Source organism: Delphinapterus leucas, chromosome 10 (assembly GCF_059928025.1).
Source record: "Delphinapterus leucas isolate spDelLeu-1000000601 "Yukka" chromosome 10, BTC_Dleu_Yukka2, whole genome shotgun sequence".
Taxonomy (NCBI): domain Eukaryota; kingdom Metazoa; phylum Chordata; class Mammalia; order Artiodactyla; family Monodontidae; genus Delphinapterus; species Delphinapterus leucas.
The window spans coordinates 52,847,377-52,867,891 of NC_143138.1; the positions used below are offsets into that span (position 1 = coordinate 52,847,377).

At 40.0% G+C, this 20,515-nt stretch overlaps 1 protein-coding gene across 3 annotated transcripts in view; it reads right to left on the bottom strand.

Annotated features, from left to right (window-relative positions):
- Window positions 1-20,515, bottom strand: part of DYNC1LI1 (dynein cytoplasmic 1 light intermediate chain 1) — a 41,312-nt gene that overhangs the window by 9,802 nt on the left and 10,995 nt on the right. For 2 of the 3 annotated variants that reach the window (XM_089918974.1, XM_022553769.3), the window contains exons 3-5: window positions 11,200-11,316; window positions 10,232-10,462; window positions 1,226-1,395 (exon numbers count right to left, since the gene is read on the bottom strand). In XM_089918974.1, the coding sequence (XP_089775100.1) occupies window positions 1,226-1,395; window positions 10,232-10,462; window positions 11,200-11,316 (518 nt within the window). The remainder of the gene's footprint in view (window positions 1-1,225; window positions 1,396-10,231; window positions 10,463-11,199; window positions 11,317-20,515) is intronic. The other variant, XM_089918975.1, reaches the window with a different exon arrangement.

Here is a 20,515-nt window from a genome sequence, read left to right on the forward strand (position 1 = left end):
CACACACTTTAAAAGCTCTTAAACTGAAGCAGAACTGACGGTGTCTTAGATTCTGTGAAATACTGTAGATGATCTCTTTTGGCTTGAAAATTTTACAATCTATGACTCATTTGATACTGATTCAGGTCCCCTTAAAGCTTGACATTTTTTCTTTGAAAAATAAAGAGCTTTTTATAAGGCAAGTTGTGGTGTAAAAACAGGAAAATATCTGCCAATAAACAGCTCTTTGCCAAACAAAATAAAACCCAAACAAACCACAGACAAAAGGATTCTATTGTAAGAGTTTAAGCACAGTTTTATGCAAAAGATATAAGTAACAATTAACTACACCTGAATCACCATTTGAAAAGCAGACAATAGACTTTGACTTAATTCTTTTAAATGCTCCCCCCCACATTCCTTTGTTATTGATAATTTTTGTAGTGTTTAAAGTAAAACTTAAGCTATATTTAAAATTTTTTATCATTTTTATTCCAAAGGTGAACAAATTCCACACCCTCCTTCACTCAGATGTGAAAATTTTACATTACAAAAAACATAATAATTTTAGATCTCAAAAGCGTTTATATGTTCTGTAATTATCTTAACTATTCCATGGCTTACACAGTAAAGACATACTACTTAGGACCAAATGGGGAGAAGATGACCTTTAAATTATTTTTTAAAGGAAATTTGATTGTATTATAAAGTGTATACAGTGACAGAACTAAATTAACAGAATTTTTATAATAGTAATCCTACCAGAATCTCTTAAATAAATAAAAGGCCTTTGATAACTGCATATCAACTTTACATAATGAGTACTGATACATCTTTAAAATTAAGTCTATTTTATTTTAAGTACATTTTCTAATATCAAGATATTAGTATATAAAACTTACTGTGGAAAAATATTTTATTTTATGAAGTTGATAGTTTTCATCTTACCTGTAACTATCTCCACTAAACTGACTATACAATTTGAAGTCTAACTGGAATTAGGAAAATGAAATTTGATCACAAATTTTAGAATATCTGAAGTAACATTTTCTTTCAAAGAAAACTATGATTAAGTTCACAAAACAAACATGTGAATATCATTCAATATTTTAAACTATTATATCTACTTATTAAGAAAAGTTACCTAGGAAAACTAATGTGTCAACTCCAAAAGGAGCCTAGAAAATAAAACAGTTGTTCATCCTTGGTTAGTAACAGTAGTAGAATCTGTAGGAAGCAAACTAACCTTTGTGCAAACTACTAGTACTGGAATGCCCAAGTTCTGTGTAAGTGTATCTGCACCCAGAGGTAAAACCACACTGTCGTCTTTGTCTTCCTGTGATGCGGTAGTTCTTCTCTGAGGAGAAGCTGGGAAATCTTCTCCTGGCTCTACATATTCTTGAAAGTCTCTAATCACTGAAAATCAAAGTAAATAATTTAATACATAGTTTAGAAATGGCTTTTTATTTCAACAGGTAGCTTTTCTGCCGTCTAAATACATATGTTACTAGAGTTCACACTTAGTCTTGTGTAAGAAACAAAAAGGTTTTGAGAAATCCAATTCAAAGACAGTACAGAAACTCTGGACCCACATTAATTATCAGGAGGCAGAATAAAACACTGAGTGGCTCCAAAGAGTGGGGTTCAATGCAGGCCTGGTTCAATCTGTGCAAATTACTGTGGGCAAGTCACAACTGAGCTCTGTCCCTCTACCCTCTCTAATTCACAAACAGCACTGAAAGGATAGAAGAAAATATAAATACGTGGGGGGGGTGGAAGGTTTCCACGATCTAAAAGACAGTTCCAGATGGCTTTCTAATATTAACTTCCTTTCTCAAAACCCTTTATTCAGGTCTCCTCCTCTTTACCTAGGTGCAATCTTGAGCCATGTTTACCCTATAACCCCCATAAAAACTAGGGAGATATTATCAATACTAGTAAGTTTTTAGAAATCGTTTGCAAAATTGTCAAAACCTTTACTTAAAAAAAGTTAATGTGGGAGAGGAACCAAGATGGCAGAGTAGAAGGACGTGCTTTCCCTCCCTCTTGCAAGAACACCAGAATCACGACTAGCTGCTGGACAGTCATCGACAGGAAGGCACTGGAACTCACCAAAAATGATACCCCACATCCAAAGACAAAGAAGCAGCCACAATGAGATGGTAGGAGGGGCACAATCGCAATAAAATCAAATCCCATAACTGCTGGGTGAGTGACTCACAAACCAGAGAACACTTATGCCACAGAAATCCACCCACTGGAGTGAAGGTTCTGAGCCCCACGTCAGGCTGCCCAACCTGGGGGTCCAGCAACGGGAGGAGGAATTCGTAGAGAATCAGACTTTGAAGCCTAGTGGGAATTGATGGCAGGACTTCGAAGGACTGGGGGAAACAGAGACTCCACTCTTGGAGGGCACACACAAAGTAGTGTGCGCATCAGGACCCAGGGGAAGGAGCAGTGACCCCAGGGGAGACTGAACCAGACCTACCTGCTAGTGTTGGAGGGTCTCCTGCAGAGGCGGGGGGTGGCTGTGGCTCACTGTGGGGACAAGGACACTGGCAGCAGAAGTTCTGGGAAGTACTCCTTGGCGTGAGCCCTCCCAGAGTCTGGCATTAGCCCCACCAAAGAGCCCAGGTAGGCTCCAGTGTTTGGTTGCCTCGGGCCAAACAACCAACAGGGAGGGAACCCAGCCCGACCTATCAACACTCAAGTGGATTAAAGTTTTACTGAGCTCTGCCCACCAGAGCAAGAGTCAGCTCTACCCACCACCAGTCCCTCCCATCAAGCCTCTTAGATAGCCTCATCCACCAGAGGGCAGACAGCAGAAGCAAGAACTACAATCCTGCAGCCTGTGGAACAAAAACCACATTCACAGAAAGACAGACAAGATGAAAAGGCAGAGGGCTATGTACCAGATGAAGGAACAAGATAAAACCCCAGAAAAACAACTAAATGAAGTGGAGATAGGCAACCTTCCAGAAAAATAATTCAGAATAATGATAGTGAAGATGATCCAGGAACTTGGAAAAAGAATGGAGGCAAAGATCGAGAAGATGCAAGAAATGTTTAACAAAGACCTAGAAGAATTAAAGAACAGAGATTAACAATACAATAACTGAAATGAAAACTACACTAGAAGGAATCAACAGCAGGATAACTGAGGCAGAAGAACGGATAAGTGACCTGGAAGACAGAATAGTGGAATTCACTGCTGCGGAACAGAATAAAGAAAAAGAATGAAAAGAAATGAAGACAGCCTGGGGACAGCCTGGGACAACATTAAACACAACAACATTCACATTATAGGGTTCCCAGAAGGAGGAGAGAGACAGAAAGGAGCAGAGAAAATATCTGAAGAGATTATAGTCAACAACTTCCCTAACACGGGAAAAGAAATAGCCACCCAAGTCCAGGAAGCGCAGCAAGTCCCATACAGGATAAACCCAAGGAGAAAAATGCCGAGACACATAGTAATCAAATTGGCAAAAATTAAAGACAAAGAAAATTATTGAAAGTAGCAAGGGGAAAATGACAAATAACATACAAGGGAACTCCCATAAGGTTAACAGCTGATTTCTCAGCAGAAACTCTACAAGCCAGAAGGGAGCGGCATGATATACTTAAAGTGATAAAAGGCAAAAACCTACAACCAAGATTACTCTACCTGGCAAGGATCTCATTCAGATTTGATGGAGAAATCAAAAGCTTTACAGACAACCAAAAGCTAAGAGAATTCAGCACCACCAAACCAGCTCTACAAGAAATGCTAAAGGAACTTCTCTAAGTGGGAAACACAAGAGAAGAAAAGGATCTACAAAAACAAACCCAAAACAATTAAGAAAATGGTCATAGGAACATACATACCGATAACTACGTTAAACGTGAATGGATTAAATGCCCCAACCAAAAGACATAGGCTCGCTGACTGGATACAAAAACAAGACCCATCTATATGCTGTCTACAAGAGACCCCCTTCAGACCTAGGGACACATACAGACTGAAAGTGAGGGGATGGAAAAAGATATTCCATGCAAATGGAAATCAAAAGAAAGCTGGACTAGCAACACTCATATCAGATAAAATAGACTTTAAAATAAAGAATGTTACAAGAGACAAGGAAGGACACTACATAATGATCAAGGGATCAATCCAAGAAGAAGATATAACAATTATAAATATATATGCACCCAACACAGGAGCACCTCAATACATAAGGCAACTGCTAACAGCTATAAAAGAGGAAATAGACAGTAACACGATAATACTGGGGGACTTTAACACCTCACTTACACCAATGGACAGATCATCCAAAATGAAAATAAATAAGGAAACACAAGCTTTAAATGACACAATAGACCAGATAGATTTAATTGATATTTATAGGACATTCCATCCAAAAACAGCAGATTACACTTTCTTCTCAAGTGCGCACGGAACATTCTCCAGGATAGATCACATCTTGGGCCACAAATCAAGCCTCAGTAAATTTAAGAGAATTGAAATCATATCAAGCATCTTTTCTGACCACAACGCTATGAGATGAGACATGAATTACAAGGAAAAACACGTGAACAACACAAACACATGGAGGCTAAACAATACGTTACTAAATAACCAAGAGATCACTGAAGAAATCAAAGAGGAAATCAAAAAATACCTAGAGACAAATGACACTGAAAACACGATGATCCAAAACCTATGGGATGCAGCAAAAGCAGTTCTAAGAGGGAAGTTTATAGCTATACAAGCCTACCTCAAGAAACAAGAAAAATCTCAAATAAACAATCTAACCTTATACCTAAAGGAACTAGAGAAAGAAGAATAAACAAAACCCAAGGTTGGCAGAAAGAAAGAAATCATAAAGATAAGAGCAGAAATAAATGAAATAGAAACAAATAAAACAATAGCAAAGATCAACAAAACTAAAAGCTGGTTCTTTGAGAAGATAAACAAAATTGATAAACAATTAGCCAGACTCATCAAGAAAAAGAGGGAGAGGACTCAAATCAATAAAATTAGAAATGAAAAAGGAGAAGTTACAACAGACACCGCAGAACTACAAAGCATCCTAAGAGACTACTAAAAGCAACTCTATGCCAATAAAATGGACAACCTGGAAGAAATGGACAAATTCTTAGAAAGGTATAACCTTCCAAGACTGAACCAGGAAGAAACAGAAAATATGAACAGACCAATCACAAGGAATGAAATTGAAACTGTGATTAAAAATCTTCCAAAAAATAAAAGTCCAGGACCAGATGGCTTCACAGGTGAATTCTATCAAACATTTAGAGAAGAGCTAACAACACCCATCCTTCTCAAACTCTTCCAAAAAATTGCAGAGGAAGGAACACTCCCAAACTCATTCTTTGAGGCTACAATCACCCTGATACCAAAACCAGACAAACATACTACAAAAAAAGAAAATTACAGACCAGTATCACTGATGAATATAGAGGCAAAAATCTTTCACAAAATACTAGCAAACAGAATCCAACAACACATTAAAAGGATCATACACCATGATCAAGTGGGATTTATCCCAGGGATGCAAGGATTCTTCAATATACGCAAATCAATCAATGTGATACACCATATTAACAAACTGAAGAAAAAAAACCATATGATATCTCAACAGATGCAGAAAAAACTTTTGAAAAACCTCAACACCCACTTATGATAAAAACTCTGCAGAAAGTGGGCATAGAGGGAACCTACCTCAACACAATAAAGGCCATATACAACAAAGCCACAGCCAACATCATTCTCAATAGTGAAAAACTGAAAGCATTTCCTCTAATATCAGGAACGAGACAAGGATGTCCACTCTCACCGCTATTATTCAACATAGTTTTGGAAGTCCTAGCCACGGCAATCAGAGAAGAAAAATAAATAAAAGAATATAAATTGGAAAGGAAGAAGGAAAACTGTCACTGTTTGTAGATGACATGATACTACACATAGAGAATCCTAAAAATGCCACCAGAAAACTACTAGAGGTAATCAATGAATTTGGTAAAGATGCAGAATACAAAATTAATGAACAGAAATCTCTTGCGCTCCTATACACTAATGATGAAAAATCTGAAAGAGAAATTATGGGAACGCTCCCATTTACCACTGCAACAAAAAGAATAAAATACCTAGCAATAAACCTACCTAGGGGAGCAAATGACCTGTATGCAGAAAACTATAAGACACTGATGAAAGAAGGTAAAGATGATACCAACAGTTGGAGAGATATACCATGTTCTTGGATTGGAAAAATCAATATTGTGAAAATGACTATACTACCCAAAGCAATCTCCAGATTCAATGCAATCCCTATCAAATTAACAATGGCATATTTTACAGAACTAGAACAAATCATCTTAAAATTTGTATGGAGACACAAAAGACCCCGAATAGCCAAAGCAGTCTTGAGGGAAAAAAACAGAGCTGGAGGAATCAGACTCCCTGACTTCAGACTATACTACAAAGCTACAGTAATCAAGACAATATGGTACTGGCACAAAAACAGAAACACAGATCAATGGAACAAGATAGAAAGTCCAGAGATTAACCCACGCACCTATGGTCAACTAATCTACGACAAAGAAGGCAAAGATATACAATGAAGAAAAGACAGTCTCTTCAATAAGTGGTGCTGGGAAAACTGGACAGCTACATGTAAAAGAATGAAATTAGAACACCCCCTAACACGACACACAAAAATAAACTCAAGAGATGGATTCGAGACCTAAATGTAAGACCAGACACTATAAAACTCTTAGAGGAAAACATAGGAAGAACACTCTTTGACAAAAATCACAGCAAGATCTTTTTTGATCCATCTCCTAGAGTAATGGAAATAAAAACAAAAACAAACAAATGGGACCTAATGAAACTTCAAAGCTTTTGCACAGCAAAGGAAACCATAAACAAGACGAAAAGACAACCCTCAGAATGGGAGAAAATATTCGCAAACGAATCAACGGACAAAGGATTAATCTCCAAAATATATAAACAGCTCATGCAGCTCAATATTAAAGAAACAAACAACCCAATCCAAAAATGGGCAGAAGACCTAAATAGACATTTCTCCTAAGAAGACATACAGATGGCCAAGAAACACATGAAAAGCTGCTCAACATCACTAATAATTAGAGAAATGCAAATCAAAACTACAATGAGGTATCACTTCACACCAGTTAGAATGGGCATCATCAGAAAATCTACAAACAACAAATGCTGGAGAGGGTGTGAAGAAAAGGGAACCCTCTTGCACTGTTGGTGGGAATGTAATTGATACAGCCACTATGGAGAACAGTATGGAGGTTCCTTAAAAAACTAAAAATAAGGCTTCCCTGGTGGTGCAGTGGTTGAGAGTTCGCCTGCTGATGCAGGGGACACTGGTTCGTGCCCCAGTCCGGGAAGATCCCACATGCCGCAGAGCGGCTGGGCCCGTGAGCCATGGCTGCTGAGCCTGCGTATCCAGAGCCTGTGCTCCGCAACGGGACAGGCCACAACAGTGAGAGGCCCGTGTACCGCCAAAAAAAAAAAAAAAACTAAAAATAGAATTACCATATGATCCAGCAATCCCACTACTGGGCATATACCCAGAGAAAACCATAATTCAAAAAGACACATGCACCCCAATGTTCATTGCAGCACTATTTACAACAGCCAGGTCATGGAAGCAACCTAAATACCCACTGACAGACAAATGGATAAAGAAGATGTGGTACATATATACAATGGAATATTACTCAGCCATAAAAAAGAACGAAATTGAGTCATTTGTTGAGACGTGGATGGATCTAGAGACTGTCATACAGAGTGAATTAAGTCAGAAAGAGAAAAACAAATATCATATATTAACGCATGTATGTGGAACCTAGAAAGACGGTACAGATGAACCGGTTTGCAGGGCAGAAGTTGAGACACAGATGTAGAGAACAAACGTATGGACACCAAGGGGGGAAAACCGTGGTGGGGTGGGGATGGTGATGTGATGAATTGGGCGATTGGGTTTGACATGTATACACTGATGTGTATAAAACTGATGACTAATAAGAACCTGCAGTATAAAAAAACAAACAAAAAAACTAACACTAAACTTTCTTTGGGTTATTTGTATGGAAATATGTTAATATAAATGTTTCAGACACTACATGAAATTTCTAAAAATCTTATATGTTCTGGTATAATGTTGTAAGTCATAATTCTAGTTATTTAAAATGTATATCTCAGAAATAACTGAATTTCCTTGTCAACTGCATTATTATGAACTTTCATCAAATCTTTTTTTTTCTTTTTTTTCTTTTTAAGGATCCTCCAGTAGGAGCTGGGGCCTCAAGGATGCCTGCCTCTTTCAGAGTTTTATCTAGGGGATTGTCACCCTCATGACTGCTCCTTCTTTTTTTTTTTTTGGCAGTACGCGGGCCTCTCACTGCTGTGGCCTCTCCCGTTGTGGAGCACAGGCTCCGGATGCACAGGCTTAGCGGCCATGGCTCACAGGCCCAGCCACTCCGTGGCATGTGGGATCTTCCCGGACCGGGGCATGAACCCACGTCCCCTGCATCGGCAGGCAGACTCTCAACTACTACGCCACCAGGGAAGCCCTCATCAAATCTTTAACCGTGGTCATTTTTAAGTCTTTTGTCATTTACAGAGAGTTCCGGGTGTACTCTGATGCTTTTGCAAAAATGTTCTTATAAAAGGGTTTCATCTTCAAGGAATTCATGGAAAAGACTCTGACAATACAGGTTTCTGGTAACTGACTATACTGCTGAACTGAATGAATGAGCATTTTCAGAACTCTAATGGAGAACTGATGGATTCATAAAAGTGCTAACAAAAGATCAAGATGAAAAAAAATTAATTACACAGGACTGAGTGAACTGATGATTATAATTTTTGTGATTTTCTGTTTGAATAAAAAAAAAGTTAATGTGAATACACCAAGAGCGTTAACAATGTATACTTTGATTTAGTACTTACTCTTCAAGCAATTCTTAAGGGGCCAGTGACAGATACACACACACAGCGATTTCCATACAACTGATTTTCATGTTTAAAGGCAAAACAACCAATTTGGAAACAAATTATCCACAGCACAGGATTAAAACAGTATATGGGGGAATACTATACAGAGCCACAAAGAAGGAAAACTGTCCTGAACTTACATGGGGTCAGGAGGAGGGAATCTTGAACAGTTGAGCATGATTCCACCAGGAACAGAGGGGCATGCGTATACCTTTAGCAGCTCTGGTAGCTATTACCCTTCAAATCAGAGGCTGAAATCTAATTGGTTCTCAAGTTATAGCATGCACCAGATTTCAGCAGTTTCTGATTCAGCAGTCTGGGAAAGGGCCTGAGAATGTGTATTTCTCACAAGCTCTCAACTGTACTGATACTGATGCTGCTGGTCTTAGGACCACACACTGAAAACCACTGACTGCTATAGAATAAATTTTGAGAGGGGGGAGAAAAGCCCCAGAGGTAATGGCCAACAAGGAAAAAAAGGTATAGATTAAAAGCAGTTAGACACCCTTTTCAATAATTTAGGACATACATTCTCTTAAGTTTTTACTGTTTCCGTGCATATAAATTCCAGTGAGCTGTCAAATTTCCCCTAAAAGTTATCGGCTAACAATAGCAAAGAACAGCAGCATACCATCTGTATATTTTCTTAAGCAAAGTGCAACACTGACATATGAAGAGCTCCCAGTGAAATTAAGAACCGTGACAAGTGGCTTACAACTTGTTAGAAATGACCCGTATCATTTTCAGAATTTCCATGAAAATTTCCAACTTACATGGGCACGTACAAAATATATTATGTACTTTGTAAATCATAAAACCAGCTTAACATCTTTATATTTATGTTGTTACTCAACATCTTTATGGACATACTTCATTTTGACAAGGTTAATAAAGATTGCTCTACTTATCAAGAAACGAGACTACTGAAAATGAGCAGCTGAAGAAAGATTCAGATTTTTTTATCCTGAAAACCCGCTTTCCAAAAGGAACACATACGGCCTTTTGGCAAAGAAGAAAAGGCGCCTCTACTAAAGAGTCTGCCGTTATGTGTATGTTTCCAATGTAAAACTATATTAAAACAGCACATCATTCAAACTGAATTTCAAAAGCAGTACTCTCGTTGAGTTTCCTTCATTAAACCTTATTCAAAGTCAAAAGTTCCTGACAATTGTGATAGTCAGCTAGGATATTTTGTCTTTGAAATCTATTTTCTAGACTACTCACACTTTTGTTCCATTTCTTTCATTTCTTCAGGAGGAATTTTCAATTTGTCAATATGTTCTCTAACAACACTTGCCCATTTCTGTAAAGAATCCAAAGCAGTCCAAGGCTTTGACATATCAACAACCAACGTAACTAGAGTGTCCTTCAGAGAAATGGCATCCAGTGAAAATTTAAGGAGGCCTTTGTGATACGGGTCTCCATCCAAGATCCATACATTACATCTTGTTTGATCTACAACAGACAAAAGAAAGTTACCAAGGCAACAGGATAAAGTCATTTCATCATCCAACTAACAATACTACTTGGTATTTTAAGGCATCTCCACAGGAGATGTCTCCTTTGGCAAGGTTCACCTACTTGAGTTACATCTACCAATTCAGTAAAGTCCTAATGAATACTCAAGAAAATGATTTAACTGCCAACACAGAAAATCAGCATCCTCTACTTCATATTTCTCAATCCCAAACCACAGACTGAATAACATGTTTCTATTCTTACCATCAGCAGATAGAGCCATGCATATTCAAGATATTATATACGAAAATGAGAAGGCAAGTGATCTATAGAAGAAAAAAATGGCTGATCAGATAAGAAAAGCTGGGGAGTAAATGCCACTTTCATGTCGAAAAATGAGACGATGGTAAAAAGAGGGCAAAACAATCATAGGATACTATTATTTCACTATCGGAGGGAAAATGAACTGAAAATTTGAGATTCTTCAAGGTTAGCAAGAAAGCTAAAGTCTGCACACCAATACCTTAAGACGTTTAAAAATACCACTATATGAATCCCAATCTCAAACCAATAAAAGTATGCCCTAACATAACTATTTACTGACTGGCATGACACAGTAGGTCTCCTAGTAAAAAATGACACACTAAGAAAAGTCAAAGACTAATATTAATATGGACAGCAGTGCAACTTGGAAAGACTTCAGTAAATTTACATTACAAATAAACGACACTCACCATCCCTGTCTTCATCATGAACATTTAAGTACAAATATTCCAATCCTCTTCCTTTCTTATACTCCTCTATTCCCTGAATTTTTCTTATTAAGCTTGTTTTTCCAGCTCCATCTTCACCTGTAAAAAAGGACAAATCTTTAAAATTATAATATGGATTATTAAAGAATGCTTTCTAGTGTGCCAAGAGAAAACCCAACTGGAACGAGCTTCAACCAAAAGGGTAATTTGATGGAAAATAACTAGGTAATTATACAGGTGAAGATGCAGACTTCACCTCCAGGATTCTCTCTCTTGGTATCTCTGCTCCTCTTGTTAAGTCTCATTTCATCCTATTACAAATGGCTTCCTCTATGGGTATTTTTCAGGAGGCTCAACTCTTATGCCATCCTCATTTAATCTACAAGGAACAAAAGACTCTGTCAGTTTTCAGTCTGAAGACTCTCAGGTAAAGTTGGCCCAGCTGGGGTTATGTGCATACCTAAGGGCCACTCATGGAGGAAGGCTAATACATAAAAACTGACCTGGGCAGGGAACTGTGACTGTAGCCTCACCAAAACCATGAAGCCATAAGAAATATGCGCAAAGGAGAGGAGTGAGGATTGGGGATAGTGAGTTGGGCAAAAACAAGGGCACAGAGAATGTAGAATAGACAAAAATAAAATGTAGACTTAAAAAATATTAATAGCAAGAAATCATGTGATTTAAACTTGGCACAAATTTTAAAAGTTGGAAACTAGGCTAGCTAGTCAATGTTTTGGTGAGTTTCTTTTATATTGTGAATTTATTTAAATACTACATGTTACTATTTCATGGACTTATTTTGTTATTGGCAATATTGTGTTATTGGTACTTAATAAAGGTAAGTTTCTTGGATCTAAGGACTTATTTCTGAAGACTCATGAGTTCTCTGAGAATTTAAAAGTTATTTTCATTTTCATGTTAAGCACTTAAAAAATTCTATATGTCCTGGATCTTCTGAATAACTATCTTTATATCTAAATGCTGTCAGAAAATTGCAGTACCCACCTCTGCATTGGTGTTTATCAACCTTCTGGTACCAAGCTGAGGCCAAGTGATGCAGACGGAACAGAGAAGAGAGTGGCCACATAGGTATGTATGCCAAACTCAAAAGAAAGTGTCCCAGAGCAGTCAGTGCTATTTTCAACTGTACTGGTCAGAATGGTTCTGAACCATTTCCAACATTTCACAGCAATAAGTATAGACTTAACTAAGCAATAAAGAACTTGCCACTAAATGAGTATTTACTTTTCAGTACTATTTTTGCAGTGAACCATTAAAATGGTCCATCAAAATACAGACTGGGTTGAAAACAGGAATATCTATGATAATGACATGAGCTCCATTATGATCATGCTTAAAATGGACATCATAAGGTTAACCAGTGAAAAATAAAATACATAAATACTTTTTTTTTAATTCATTTTATTTATTCATTTAAGCTGCGTTGGATCTTCGTTGCTGTGCACGGGCTTTCTCTAGTTGCGGCAAGTGGGGGCTACTCTTCGATGCGGTGCGCGGGCTTTTCACCGTGGTGGAAACTCCTCCCCAGTGAATGCTGACCATCATTCATTTCACTGGACTAATGGTTCTCAAAAATGCATCAGGAGGGCTTCCCTGGTGGCGCAGTGGTTGAGAGTCCGCCTGCTGATGCAGGGGACATGGGTTCGTGCCCCGGTCTGGGAAGATCCCACATGCCGCGGAGCGGCTGGGCCCGTGAGCCATGGCCGCTGAGCCTGCGTGTCTGGAGCCTGTGCTCTGCAACCGGAGAGGCCACAACAGTGAGAGGCCTGCGTACCGCAAAAAAAAAAAAAAAAAAAAAAAAAAATGCATCAGGATAACCTGGGGGTCTTGTTAAAACACACTGCTGGGCCTCACCTCCTGGCTTTCTGAGTCAGTAAGTCTGGGGTGGGGCCCATGCATCTGCATTTCTAACAAGTTTCCGGTGTTGCTGATGCAGCTGGTCCAAGGACCACACTTTGAGAACTCAGACGTTTAGATGTCACTTAGACGTTTACTACACTAAGCCAAGCGCTAGGATTACAAAGATCCACAGGTCAAAGTTGCTGTCCTAGGAGCTCATAAATTGGAGAGGGAAAACAAACAGAAGACAATTTCAAGATACTGTCATTAGGACTGCACTAGAGATGTGCAACAAGCAGGAAACCAGAGCAAAGGGAAGATCCTGGATTTGCTTGGAAGTCAAAAAGGGCTTTGCACAGAAAGTAACACTTCAGCCAGATCTTGTAGTGTTAATGAACCACAGAGAGTTAGTCATTCCAGGAAGTAGGAAAGCATATACAGAGGCCTGGAGACAAAGAAGTGTCCTTCTAGAAGGGACAAATAATTTGAATGCATGAAATTCAGAATGTAAGGGGGAAAAGGAGCCAGAAAGTGAGAATAAAAAGGGAATGCCAGATCACAAAGGGCATCCTATGCCAGGCTGAGATGGTTAGGCTTTATCCTGAAGAGTCACTGGCAGTATTTAGGTATTTTAGGAAGACTGCTATCACAGAGGTGTGGAAGAGTGACTGACAAGGGTAGGTTTGGGAGTAAGGAGACTAGATAATAGACAATTACTGGAGTCCTAGCAAGAAATGAGGTAGGCCTTAACTAAAGTATTAGTGGTGTGGTGCGACAGCTGAACTCAAAGGCTGATTTGGCTGGGAGCTGGCAGAGAGGTTAAGGGAAACAGAGGGCAGAGAAGACCCTCCCTTGCCACAGCTACAGTCGCGCCACCCCTCCTGTTCTACCACTTACCTTTAGGTGGTTGGTCCTAAGTCTTCCTTGCAAGCTTCCACCCCCGCCCCCAACATTTGTGTCTCCCAGGGTTCCTTCTTCAGACCTCTATTCTTCTCGCTCTACATATAATTCTAGTGGAATCTCCACACAAGACTTCAATACCACCTATAATCTGGTGACTCACAGACTTCTTTCCAGCCTCAGTCTCTCCTGAACTACTTACTGGTCATCATTATTTGGATGTCCCATAAAGAACTCACATTTCAATATGCACAGAAGTATTAATATCATTATCTTGCATTTTCCCCCCAAACATTCACTTACATAATTATTAATAAAAGAGTCCCACATCAAGGCCCTTATCCACTGTTCCCTCTATTTAGAACATACTCTTCTATGTGTTACCTAAGCTTCTTCGTAACTTCCCTCAAATATCACTTCCTCAGGTAGGCTGTTGTCCCTAACCACCTCATTTAAAATCACAACCTCAATCAATCAATCAATAAAATCACAACCTCCCAACACCCCTACTGCTTCTTGTTTTTTCTCCATTGAACTTACTAACATAATACGGCTTTTTCTTTTTTTTGCTTAGTCACTCCCTACCCCCCAAAACTCCAGAGGAACAGGCATTTTTGTGTTTTGATAACTGCTGCATCTCCAGTACCTATTAACTCTTCATAGTGAAAAGTATATTCCTAATCCTCCTACACAGTAGCCACTGACAGACTGTCTCAAACAACAAAAAAATATGCCAAGATATTAATACAAGTTTCACAAATCCCTGAATGAACAAATACAAATTCTGTCCCCTTACCCACCTAGGGAGGGTTCTTTTTTTTGGGGGGCCGTGCCCTGCGGCATACGGGATCTTAGTTCCCCGATCAGGGGTTAAATCCATGCCCCCTGCAGTGGAAGCACGGAGTCTTTTTTTTTTTTTTAAATAAATTTTATTTATTTATTTATTTTTGGCTGCGTTGGTCCTTTGTTGCTGCACGTGGGCTTTCTCTAGTTGCAGCGAGCAGGGGCCACTCTTCGTTGCAGCGCACGGGCTTCTCTTGTTGTGGAGCATGGGTTCTAGGTGCACACGCTTCAGTAGTTGTGGCATGTGGGCTCAGTAGTTGTGGCTCGTGGGCTCTAGAGTGCAGGCTCAGCAGCTGTGGCACACGGGTTTAGCTGCTCCACGGCATGTGGGATCTTTCCAGACCAGGGCTAGAACCTGTGTCCCCTGCACTGGCAGGCAGGTTCTTAACCACTGTGCCACCAGGGAAGTCCCAGCACGGAGTCTTAAGCACTGGACTGCTAGGGAAGTCCTGGGAGGGTTTTTAAACTTTAGTGTGCATTAATGCAAAAGCCTCAGAAGTCAGGACAGAAAAGGGATGAAATTTCAAGTCCATCAATGTGCTTCTATATAAGAAAAATTAAAGGACTGTAGTTTACCTCCCTTTGCCCACAGCCTAGTCAAACAGAACCATCATTGGCTTCTGCTTCCATCTCTATGGAAGCAGCAGGAGCAGCAAACACACAGTGCCTACCGTATGCATTTAACCAGCAGTAATTCCAACACAACCACAACTCTAGCGGAATGATGATTACCTCCCATTTGAGGATACCTGGGGCTCAGAATTGTTAAAGTATCTTATCCAAAGTCTCAAACAGGTAGGAAATGACAAGGCCAGAATCTGAATTCATATGAATTGAACTCCAAAGCACCCTCTTTCCAATATACAACAAATAAACAATAATTAAATCTTTAGAAGACTATTAAACATACTGCTTATTATTTTTGTATTATGACAAAAGAATAAGACACTCCTGCTTCCAGGGGTCACTTATTTTCAGAAGAAAAAGAAAAATGATTTAATGCATTCCTCTCTGTGGGCAGCCTCTGAGTGATGGATGGTTATGTTCCCATTCTCCTGATTCTACCTCTAAGGATTGGGAAAGTTTGTTTTACTATACTAATTTCTTCTCTCCTGGAATTTTAAAACTTGGGGACCCTTTTTTTTTTTTTTTGCAGTACGTGGGCCTCTCACTGTTGTGGCCTCTCCCGTTGCGGAGCACAGGCTCCGGACGCGCAGGCTCAGCGGCCATGGCTCACGGGCCCAGCCACTCCACGGCATGTGGAATCTTCCTGGACTGGGGCACGAACCCATGTCCCCTGCATCGGCAGGCGGACTCTCAACCACTGCACCACCAGGGAAGCCCTTGGGGACCCATTTTAAGAAAAATTTTACAACATTAAATTTGGAAAAAAAGAGTATACTGCCAAATAAATGGAATACGGTAAATATGGTAGTTAGAGATTTTTTCCTCCCATTCTGTGATTTGAAATTTCTCATTTCTGGTAACAAATTACAAGTGTTCACAATGAGAATAAAGAACATTTCATAAACACATACAGGTTATAAGGAGCTCTAACCCTCTCTACTTAGAGATGAGGAAACTGAGGCCAGGCCACAGTCACAAAGACTGTGGGAACATGGTGACAGTAATCCAAACCTCCCAAGAGAATCCAAGTCAACCTTCTCAAGAGTGCAACTCCCCTTTGTCCTCAGAAGAAAATACAATGAGGGAAGAAAAACAGAAGAATATCTTATTCTCAAGAATATTCTAAACCTAACAAAGAAGATTCTCAAGATGCTTGAAGACGTACTTTGCTTGCCGAAACAAAGTCTTTCTGGGAACAAAATTTCTCCCGTCTTCAACTTTAATGACATTTGGAAGTTACAGATGGTTGAAAATTAAACATTCATATTCTACACATTTTAAAATAAGTCTTAAGCCTCAATTATAATGACCATTTTCTGTTGCTGTCACTTTTTTTTTTTTTTTTTACACCTAAATGAACTCTGACATGATTTGTCTTGATGGCAAATGCAGACATCTGAAAACAGATTTCCTGAAAGGTCTACAGAGGCCAATGAAGACATACTCTGTAAACAAAATCTCATTTGTTACCTACTATTTCCAGAAATCTCATCTGAGGTATTTGCAAAGATATAGTCTTGTTCTAGGGTTATACACATCTTCCAACCACATTACTTGTTAGACTGCTTTTTCTCTGTCTTAACCCATCGGCCTCCCAGTTCTCTTCTCTCACTATATAAACATACCACTCAAAAGTGAACATTCACCAAGTTCATACCACGCTCTAATCCATTCCGTACCCTGCAGCTGAGTGATCTTCCTGAATCATGCCACTCTCCCTCTTAAGACCCTGAAAGGGATTCTAGTTAATGATATTCATGCTGAAGTATTTAAAGGGAAATATACCAACATCTGCAATTTACTTTGAAATGCATTTTTTTTCATAGTTGCATGGTGGGACACATATGATAAGGCAAAAATAGTTAAATGTGAATGGAAGAACTGGGTTTGGGTATATGAATATTAACTGTAAAATTCCTTCAACTTTTCCATATGTTGGGAATTTTCATAAAATGTCAGAAAAAAAACCCCAAGGGTCTTCCTGCTGTTCTCGCAGTAAAGGGCAAACTGTAAAGGCCAATGTCCCTTGCAAAGGCTCCCTCACCTTTCCTGCCCATCTCTCACCATGTCCCACCACCTGCACGCTAGGCTCCAGCCACTCACAACCTCTTCCAGTGCAGCAGAGAGGCCTTGCTCTCTCAACTCTAAATCTTCACACACGCTTTCACTTCTTTCTGGAACATTCTTCCCCTCCCCTCACTGCACCTGGGAGAACCCTACCTTATCCTTCCTGTCTCAGTTTAGTCTCCTCTAAGAAGCTTTCTCTTACTCCAGAAGTCTGGTTAAGCACCCTCCTTTGTACTTCCACAACATACCACACACTTCATATACTTCACTGTAGTGTGTCAGCTTATTTGTGTGTTTCCTTCAGTGTGTCATATACTTCACTGTAGTGTGTCAGCTTATTTGTGTGTTTCCTTCAGTGTGTCACGTCTGTCCCCTTCTTTCAACAAATATTCTCTGGGCAAGTAATCTTAACAGTAAGCAAGATATAAAGTCCTTGCTTTTAAGATGCTTACAGGAAAGAAATTATCCCATTCTTAACGGGTACTTGCTTGCTTGCTCGCCAAAACCAGAAACCGTATCTTAGTCTCTCTGGGCTGCTATAACAAAAACACCATAGGCTGGGTGGCTTTAAACAACAGACATGCATTTCTAACAGTTCTGGAGGCTGGGAAGTCCAAGATCAAAGTGCTGGCAGGTTTGGTGTCTAGTAAGGGCTGGCTTCCTGGGTGAGGGACAGTTTTCTCACTGTGTCCTCACATGGCAGAAAGGGTGAGAGAGCTCTCTGGAATCTCCTTTGTAAGGGCCCTAACCCCATTCATGAGGGCTCCACCTTCATGACCTGATCAGCTGCCAAAGACCCCACCTCCTAGTGCCATCATACTGGGGGTCAGAATTTTAACATGAATTTGAGGGGACTCATTCACTCTACAGCACCTGTCCTACACACAGAAGATCCTTTACCAACATTCTTATCTCTTAATCACAACCGCACGGAGTCTCTGTTTTCATAACTATACCTCATCTGTCATTGCTTATCCTGGGCCTTTACCACAATCCACTATAATAATTCATCACTCATACCTATAAAATTCAAGCGGCTCCCTCTCATCAATAACAGATCATAAAACATACCTCCTTCACTAAACTTAGGAAAACTTTCTAGTCACTGTACCGAGTTGTCAGTATTCAGCTGCCTTGCCACAGCCAAGCTGAACTAAGTTTGAAGATACTAAAAAGTCTGTCATGAACCTTCTCTTTATTCTATTATACAATTAGAAGGATCAAAAAATGTTAAAATTCAGGATGCCTATGTTTTGAATTGACGGACATTTAAAAATCATCTTTAATGGCCTAACCATTCAATAAACAAAAGCCATTAAATTCCAAGTCATTTTTGGAAAACACAACACAGAGCCTAACAGTATGAGTAAAATAAAGTAAAAATTACATACATACTTCATTCTATCCAATTAATATACCTTTAGAGTGGCAAGTAGGACAATGGGGCCTGTGTGGCTTCAAACAATGCTGAAAGAATGCACCTACGTAACATCTATGAACTTTAAGAAAGTTTTATCTTCAATTCCTGAGCCTTCAGCTGGCAGCGAAACAGACACACTAAGTGTGCCAGCCAAACAGTTAATGATCTGTAAACATATACCTGTACAAGCAGAGAGTTCCTGTTTAAACAGACTAAGATGAAAGCCCTTCTACAAAGCACTCTTTAGTGATGATGTTAAAATTATTCTCTAAATAGTTCATCTAAATGTGCATTTCTATATTAGGTTTTCTTAAAGAGGGCATATTTTAAAGGTGTTTTAAAAACAAATCAGGGAACTTCCTGGTGGTGCAGCAGTTAGCATCCCATGCTTTCACTGCTGATGGCCAAGGTTCAATACCTGGTCAGGGAACTAGGATCCCACAAGCCATGGGGCACAGAAAAAAAAAAAAAAAAAAAAACCATAACTAGAGCTTCCAAGACAAGATGGCAGAGTAGAAAAATGTGAGCCCACCTTTTCTTACAAAAACACCAAAATCACAACTGCTGAACAATCATCAACAAAAAAACTCTGGAACCTACCAAAAAAGATATCCTACATCCAAAGACAAAGAATAAGTCACAATGAGACAGTAAGAGGGGGCACAATCACGATAAAATCAAATCCCATACCCACCGGATGGGCGACCCACAAACTGAAAAATAATTATACCACAGAAGTTCTCCTACAGGAGTGAAAGTTCTGAGCCCCACATCAGGCTCCCCAGCCTGCAGGTCTGGCAATGGGAGGAAAAGCTCCCAGAGAATCTGGCTTTGAAGGCCATCAGGGTTTGATTGCAGCAATTCCACAGGACTGGGGGAAACAGAAACTCCACTCTTCGAGGGCGCACACAAGGTTTCATGCACATCAGGACCCAGGGAAAAGAGCAGTAGCCTCATAAGAACCTGGACCAGACCTACCTGCTGGTATTACAGGGTCTCCTGCAGAGGCGGGGGGCAGCTGTGGCTCATTGCGGGGACAAAGACACTGGCAGCAGTAGTTCTGAGGAGTACTCAGGGGCGTGAGCCCTCCTGGAGGCGGCCATTTTCTCACCAAGGCACGGCCCCTCCCAACAGCCTGTAGGCTCCAGTGTTGGGATGCTTCAGGCCAAACAACCAACAGGGTGGGAACACAGCCCCACCCATCAGCAGACAGACTAATACTTAAAGTTTTCCTGAGCACACAGCTCCCCACTAAACACGCTCCCTGACACAACCCCGCACACCAGAGGGACAACACCCACCTCCACCCACCAGGGCAGCAGCCAGTCCCTCTGACCAGGAAGCCTCCACAAGCCTCTTAGACAGCTTCATCCACCAGGGGGCAGACAGCAGAAGCAAGAAGAACTACAGCCCTGCAGGCTGCAGAATGGAAACCACAATCACAGTAAGGTAGAGAAAATGAGGTGGCAGAGGGAAATGTTCCAGATGAAGGAACAAGATAACACCCCAAAAGAACTAAGTGAAGTGGAGATAGGCCATCTACCTGAAAAAGAATTCGGAGTAATAATAGTAAAGATG